General features: G+C 39.3%; 1 protein-coding gene across 1 annotated transcript; it reads right to left on the reverse strand.

The window, feature by feature from the left end:
* Positions 1-951: 951 nt before the first annotated feature.
* Positions 952-4066, reverse strand: LOC309688141 (extracellular calcium-sensing receptor-like; the record flags this gene model as incomplete). Its single annotated transcript, XM_082503615.1, has 7 exons — positions 952-1850; positions 1956-2079; positions 2160-2381; positions 2517-2722; positions 2993-3288; positions 3407-3696; positions 3806-4066. The coding sequence occupies 7 exons, from the start codon at positions 4064-4066 to the stop codon at positions 952-954; spliced, it is 2298 nt and encodes a 765-aa protein (XP_082359741.1).
* Positions 4067-8185: the final 4119 nt, after the last annotated feature.

The following is an 8185-nucleotide window of genomic DNA, read 5'->3' on the forward strand; positions in this document are numbered from 1 at the left end:
AAACACGGGGTTAGTATCTTGCCCAAGGATATTTGGCATGCAGCCAGGGATCGAACCGCCCACCTTCTGATTAGTGGCTGACCTGCTCTGCCACCTGAGCTACAGCCACCCCTAAATGACATTTATAAGGCCATGCCAAATTATCTCGATCTGATTAAGTCCAGAATTTGACTTCAAAATCATCATTTTCCTTTTTTTGAGCATAAAATAGATTTGTTAGTGTGTTTCTGATAATTGTCCTGCTACATAATCTGACTGTACTTAAATTATAGAGCATGAGCATTTGCCTTCAGGATATCCAGTTTGGTATTCTTTGGACTTTGGTCAGCAGTTTTTTGTTGTTGTTTTTGCCTTGCGGCTCCCCCATGAATACCATTTTTGTCCAGTTTCTTTCTTGTTTTTGAATCACAAACATTCACCCTAACTGAGACAAATTCGGTAGGTAATTGGTTTTAAGGTTCATCCATTTGTGGATAATGGCTCTCACTAAGGGGAGGGCGATTACTTTTCCAGGGCCAGGAAACTTTGGATAGCTGTTTTTCCCTAAATAATTGGATGATGGTCAGTAAATCAATTACCCTAACCCTAACTGGAGGAAATGTTGAAACTTCTGAACCGTTTAAATAAAATAAATTAATTATCAGTCATAAATGAAATTTAATTTGTATCATCTTTTGCTACATCTGGCAATATTGTCCAATTTATTGCATAAAAGTTATTGTGCAAATTAATCAGGTTTTCCAGAAAAAAAAAGACCTTAAAAAGTATCCCATCCATCTTTTCAAATCACTCCCTTAATTTGTAAATACATTTCTGTGTTTGCTATTAATCACAACAGAAATAATCTTAATTTGACAAAGTAACCAAAACTTTCCTATGCATATTGAATATGTAGAATTTCAGCTTAAAAATGGAATACTAGCTTGTTGTGAAAAGTCCAATATACTCTGATTAATTTTTGTTCATTAAACATTTCTTGGTGTTTTTCTCAGGCTTAAACAATATGATAAAACATTTTGGAACAAATATACACATTATTAGTCCAAAGCTGGAGGACAGAATGGCAAAGATTTCTACAACTACAGCAAATTTCCCAGGTGAACTAACATATGCTGGGATAAAGGTGATCCACACTGCACAGAATATCAACATGCTGAAGGTGATAAACTTGGCTTCATTGAAATTATCAGGTAATTTGCGGGCTAAGGCGGCTAAAACAAAGCAAAACAAAGCAAGTAGCCCTATGTACCCGAGAACAGCCCAGAAGCCAACAGGAGAGCCTAATGCACATTCCAATATGATTTTCTCCTTGTATGTGGTTAGATTTTTTATTGGAAAAGGGGGACTGAATACTAACCAAAAAGAACATATTAAAACTTGAATAAATGTGAAAGACATAACAGTCATTCTCTGCTGTGGAGGACCAAACCATTTCATCACATTACTACCTGGAATTGTAGCTTTAAAGGCCATTAAAACCACTATAGTTTTCCCAAGTACACAGGAAATACAGAGAACAAAGTTGATACCAAATGCAGTGTGACGCAGCATGCAGGACCACTCAGATGGCGCTCCAATGAAAGTTAATGAACATAAGAAACACAGAGTCAGTGAGATGAGCAGCAGGAAGCTCAGCTCAGAATTGTTGGCTCGGACAATTGGAGATGTCCTGTGATAAAGGAATACAACTCCAGTGATAATGGCCAGACAGGCACCAATGACTGAGAATGTAGCCAAGGTGATTCCTAAGATGTCTTGAAAGGAAAGAAACTCTATAGGTTTAGGGATACAAGTGTCTCTCTTTGCATTAGGCCAGAATTCTTTGTGGCAGGGTAAACAGTCAGCTGAATCTGAATAAGAGAGAAAAAAAAAAATATAGGCTCCTTGTAATTTCTGTAATTTTCATATGTTCACAATAAAAACATTTTACATGCATAGAATTTTTTTCATTTTACCTGTTGTATTACTGATCTCTCCCTCAGGACACGCTATACAGTCATAGCAGCAGATGGGTTTTCCTTTCTGCAGTACTTTACGAGTTCCTGGAGAACAACTGTCAGTGCACACTGACACTGGCACCTGTCAACACACAAAGGTGGCATAATAAATATAAATTATCTTGTTCAGTAGAGTTAGATTCTCATCCTTTGAGTCATTACTTTTCTGCTATCCTCCATCCAGGTTATATTTCTGTTAATCCAAAGTTCGTGGCCCACTGGTAGTGATGCATCATAAAGCCCTACAGTTATAATATCAATGATGCCACTTTCACTTTTCTGCCAGTTAACGAGCTCATAAATAGCCACAGGATCACCATTAGCATTAAATGACACATCATATCCATTTTGGGAAAAATTTACCTTTTTCAGTTCAATTAAAATCTGTAAACATGAATAAAGAGAGAGGGTGGGAGAGAAAGGAAATAGATAAAATAGTGCAATAATCAATATTAATACAAAATTGAATTCAAGCAGGTGATGAGGGAAACTGCCATTAAGATATTTATTTCTTCTGACCTGTTTGGCCTGCAACTTGGTTAATGTGTCACACTGAGCTGTGACATTTGCTCCTCGACACATTGCATTATGAATGGCATGTGCTATTGCATACACAGCTTTGTACACCATGTTAGTAATTCTGAGCTGAGATGTGTCAGTGTACTGATTATGGAGACTGTTTATGTCTTCTTTTCCATCACATACCTTCTTGTCTGCAACAGTATCTAAAAATAAACAAAGACAGAACTGACATTTTAAACTCTGAAATTCAAACTAGTCTCAGATCTCTTTTATGTACTTTCCACTGTGACCAATATTCTGAAAACCATACGTGTGTGTGTGTGTGTGTGTGTGTGTGTGTGTGTGTGTGTGTGTGTGTATGTGTGCGTGTGTGTATAATATTTAATTGAAAACTGCTAAGCTTATGGATCAACAGTGCACCTTGTAACACCAGAAGTTTGACAGGATCATTTAAACCTAGAAACATTCCTTACTGTTTTTAAGTGTGCAGTTGAATGAATCTTCCCAAAACTCAGTAAGTACTTGAGAAGCAGCCACTTCAGAGGGAGACAGATTCAACAAGAAGTCTCTTAGACCTGGAATTACTGACTTCGGAATCGCAAATCCAATGGCCCCAGCACATAAATGGAATCTCTTTAATTCTGAGTATGTTATCCATGACTCACTGCCTATCCATTGGCGTAGTGGGGAAGGCTCACGTGAAAGCTCCTCCAACAATATCTTCATGTCTCCTAAAGCTGCAAATGCCACCACAACTGTAGCTGTAGACCTGCTGAGACGACATAGTGCATTTGAAAAATGTTTTTGTGTCTTTTTACATCATCAAATGTTTATTTTAAAGATAATTAAACAAGTCAATGCACAATAATTATCTCTGATGAAGAAACCTGCGGATAACATCTGCCACTCTCTGAATTCTGCTCTGTGGGTCTGTCCGATAGAAAGACACAGAGTATTCCACACAGATCCCCTCTTTCTGTGCTGCTTGGAGAAAAGAAGCCATGCCCTTATTTCCATAATCCGAATCTGACCGAACAGCACCTATCCAAGTCCAGCCAAAGTGTTTCACTAGCTTGGCTAGTGCTTCAGCTTGAATCTGGTCACTGGGGACTGTTCTGAAAAAACTTGGGTACTGCTGCTTGTCAGACAAGCATGCACATGTGGCAAAGTGGCTCACCTAAACCAAAAGAAATAAAACAGTGTAGCTCAGAAAATACTGCAAACACAAATATCACATGGCATATTTTAAATACAAAAATGGACAGAAATTGGAAATTGGCATTTACCTGGGGAATGTTAAAAGAACTGATGACTTGTGACAAACTGATGGATGTCATAGACCCAGAGTCCCCAACAACGGCCATCACCATACCAGATTGTGAGCAATTGTTACCAATGAAAAACACAGGGTCGAAGCTATTTAGAAACTGAAATGCCACATGCACTGCCACAGCCACTGATGCACATGAGTCATAGATCTGATACCCGAGCCTAATTCCGGGCAGCAGCTCTGTGCTGTTGTTAATCTCTTCTATGGCAAAGATCATTGCACGTAATGATTGCAGATCATTAATCCTGCAGAAAGTTAACTCACTTTTAGAAATTAAACTACAGACTTAGGTTAAATGTCACAAGAAAACATTGTAGGAGTTGTGGGTTTTGACCATGGCCAAATAATGACTTAAATTTTTACGGGCACTTCAACACATTGCTTCATCAGTTAAATTCAGCAGAAATGATTATCATGATAAATCACAAAAATGTATAAATAAATATGTAAAGGCTTGTCATTTCCTGTTTGATTTTTGTAAGATTGTTGTTTAAAAATATGATTTCTGTTTTCAAAAACACAAATATTACTTCCACAAATATAAATGACTGACTATTGGAATATTTTTCTTGGTGATTTTTTTCAGAACCATACAGAAGCAATGTAATACCACAGAAAATAAAACGTGAAAACATTTTCATTCTTACATAGTGCAATATGTTTTGATCACTCTCTTCTTTCCAATACTGACCTTCCTTTGCATTTCACAGGCTCGGGTATGATGGTGTAGTCATTGTAAACTGTGTGTGCGTAGGTATGAAGAGAGAAAACACCACCAATAACAAAGTCCCCGTCCATTGAGAATGCAGGCAAACGAGTGCTTCCTTGAAGCTTGCATTTCACAGATGATACTACCGTACCAGCCCAAGCCCCTGTAGACATGGTTGTTTGAGTCAGATAAGCAGCCAATACCAGACCAATTAAAACAGCTGATCTTTCCATCTCTGTCTGACATCCAGCTTGTGTATATGGGCGTACGTTTGTTTTCCTTGGTTTATATAAGTCTTCTGAGAATTTTTTTTCTTCTTTTCATCTTCACAAGTACATCCCCTTACCAAGTAGTGTTTTCAAAACCCTCAGATATTAATGATAGTCTACGCCTTCCCAGTATGGTTTGGTGTCTTTGGGTTACCCAGGCCAAAAATCCTTTCATAATAAGTTTGATTAACTTTAAACAACAGATATATCTAGAATTTATAAATAGCTTGTCTCACATAAATAAATAGTTTACTAATTATCCATTGACCCAAAACATCCTAAATACACAAAAAATTAAAGCACTTTCATAGCAGTATGAAATTTAAAAAATCTTTATTTTTTGTGTATTTATGTCACTTCTGTAAAAATTCATCAAATTTCAGGCAAAAACAAATTAGGGCAATATCACGATGAAGACAAAGAAGAATCGTGTAATGAGTTGAATGTAGTGATAGAGAGTGTCCCCATAGGGGAGAGACTTGTCAAGGAGCAGATATTGATGGACGTGTAGATCAAAATAATGGAGAAGCTGAAGAGGTGTTGGACAGGTAAGATTATAAGGAGAGAAATGCAGGAAAACAGATGGTGGTGGATTTTGTGGGAAGGGTGGAAATAATTATCAAGAGGCACAGTTACCTTTTCCACAACAAGGTTACTGGAACTTTGGTGTACAGGGCGATCGTGGCTCAAGAGTTAGGAGTTCGCCTTGTAATCGGAAGGTTGCCGGTTCGAGCCCCGGCTCGGACAGTCTCGGTCGTTGTGTCCTTGGGCAAGACACTTCACCTGTTGCCTACTGGTGGTGGTCAGAGGGCCCGGTGGCGCCAGTGTCCGGCAGCCTCGCCTCTGTCAGTGCACCCCAGGGTGGCTGTGGTTACAATGTAGCTTGCCATCACCAGTGTGCGAATGTGTGTGTGAATGGGTGGATGACTGGATATGTAAAGCGCTTTGGGGTCCTTAGGGACTAGTAAAGCGCTATATAAATACAGGCCATTTACCATTAGGCTTGAGGGGAATGTCTCGTGGCTGGTTGGGCCTAGCCTGAAAGAGCCACATGTGTCCAATCTCCTGTGGGTCGGCTACCACCAGTAGGAACTTTAGGGGTTTGATACATTGTGTTGATTGGTGGTAGAATAGATAGCAGTTGATCAACAGCTGGTAGGGAAAAATACAACCTGGTATACCGAAATAGACACCAAGCATGTGCTATTAGAAAGATGCTAACTGCAGTGTTCTTTCTATTGATACAGGTCTAGATTTGCTCTAGGTCTGGCACCAGTAACACAATCATATGTGATTGGTGGGCCCTTTTGTCACTACCATCATCTCCAAACCATACATCATAGCAGGTCTCACTATCATCTTGTAATCTTTACCTTTCACTCTTGCTGCTATGCTTGTGTCACAAATTATCCCTGACTAAATTGCAGATGTAATCTGCAATTTACTAAATTCTAGTTTCTTTCTCCTCTCAATTCAAGTGCATAATCCTAGCAATGTTAGCCTCTGTTGAATAAATAACTCTAGCCATCATTCATCTTAGTGTAACACAGTTAGGGGAATTGCTGAAACGATTGTATTAATGGGTCTATAAACCATATGGTTGACAACCACAGGTTTAAGGCACTTTACAATTGTGGAAAAGAAAATGACAAAAAATGAAAGAAAAGTAAAACACATAAACTACTAAAACAGTGACTTGGAAAAGTGTTAATCCTTAATGCTGGGTGCACCCTGGTACCCTGACTCCTTAACTGTTATGGAAAACCGATGACTCAAATTCAGTGTCCATTCATAAGAAAATCTCACACACCTTTCACATGTGGAGAATGTTCTACACAGCCGCTTATTATGCACAGTCCCAAATAAAACACGTCCAAGGGGTACAGTCCAAAAATTCCCAGGGTGTGAAAGAAAATAGGGATGGGAAAATGTCAGTCAGTGGTCTTTTTCATAACCAACCGTGTGAGTGATACAGTCCAACCACACCGCAAGGTGCAGCAGATCATCAAGTGGAAAAGAAGGGATTCTCGGTCTCTTTAAGTCCAGGTGGGAAGGCTTGCCATGTAATTCACTGGAGGAATCCACCTGAGGAGCAATCCAGTATACTAAAAAACACCTGACCTGTCTATGGAGCGCCAGGACTGCCATAATGAATTAATTAAATACACCAACACATGGTGGGCCTCTCTGGTGCTGTACATAACTGGTTCACTTCCTATCTCTCTGACAGAACTTTTATGGTGAGTATGGATACATGCTCCTCTAAGATCCATAGAATGACATGTGGTGTGCCTCAAGGGTCGGTTCTAGGCCCTGTACTTTTTAATTTGTATATGCTCCCTCTCGGCAGTGTCATCGGGAGGCATGGAGTGAACTTCCACAGTTACGCTGATGACACGCAGCTGTACATCTCCGTGTCTCCTGATGACACCAGACCAATGGATGCCCTTCTTAACTGTATCTTAGATATACGATCTTGGATGGCAGAAAACTTTTTACAGCTTAACCAGGACAAGACTGAAGTTTTAATCGTCGGTCCTGAGGCTCAGAGAGAGAAACTCTTGTCTAAATTAGAGGCATTTTCACTATGTCCTTCGCTACAAGTGAAAAACCTGGGTGTTATTTTTGACTCTGAGCTTGGTTTTATCCCACATGTTAAACATGTAACCAAAATTGGATTTTATCATCTAAAAAATATAGCCAGAGTTCGCCCTATTCTCTCTCGGGCCAACACGGAGATGCTGATGCATGCTTTTATTACCAGTCGCATTGATTACTGTAATGCCCTGCTCTCTGGTCTTCCTAAGAAGAATATTTCAACTTTACAACTTTTGCAAAACTCGGCAGCTCGTGTGCTGACGAAGACCAGAGGGCGGGCCCACATTACACCGGTTTTAGAATCGCTGCATTGGCTCCCCGTGTGTTTCAGGATCGATTTTAAAGTTCTTTTATTGTTTTTTAAATGTCTTAATGGTCTTGGGCCTTCTTATCTCTCAGATCTGCTTTTACCATACGAACCCTCGCGGACCCTGAGGTCCTCTGGTACTGGCCTTTTAATTGTCCCTAAAGTCAGGACACATACTCACGGAGAGGCAGCTTTTCAGTGGTATGGTCCTCGTCTGTGGAACAGCCTGCCGGAGGAGCTCAGGGCCGCAGAGAACGTACATGTTTTTAAGAACAGGCTCAAGACCCACCTTTTTAATTTAGCTTTTACTGAACGTTTATTTATTTTATGCTTATTTATTCTATCCTGTTATTCTATTATTAATTTAGACTTTACCTAATATTTATTGATTTTATTCTTATTCATTTTTTAATCTTCTTACTCTATTTATATTTATATTTATATTTATATTGT

This window comes from Aulonocara stuartgranti (assembly GCF_965226115.1).
Source record: "Aulonocara stuartgranti genome assembly, chromosome: 14".
In the NCBI taxonomy this organism is placed as follows: domain Eukaryota; kingdom Metazoa; phylum Chordata; class Actinopteri; order Cichliformes; family Cichlidae; genus Aulonocara; species Aulonocara stuartgranti.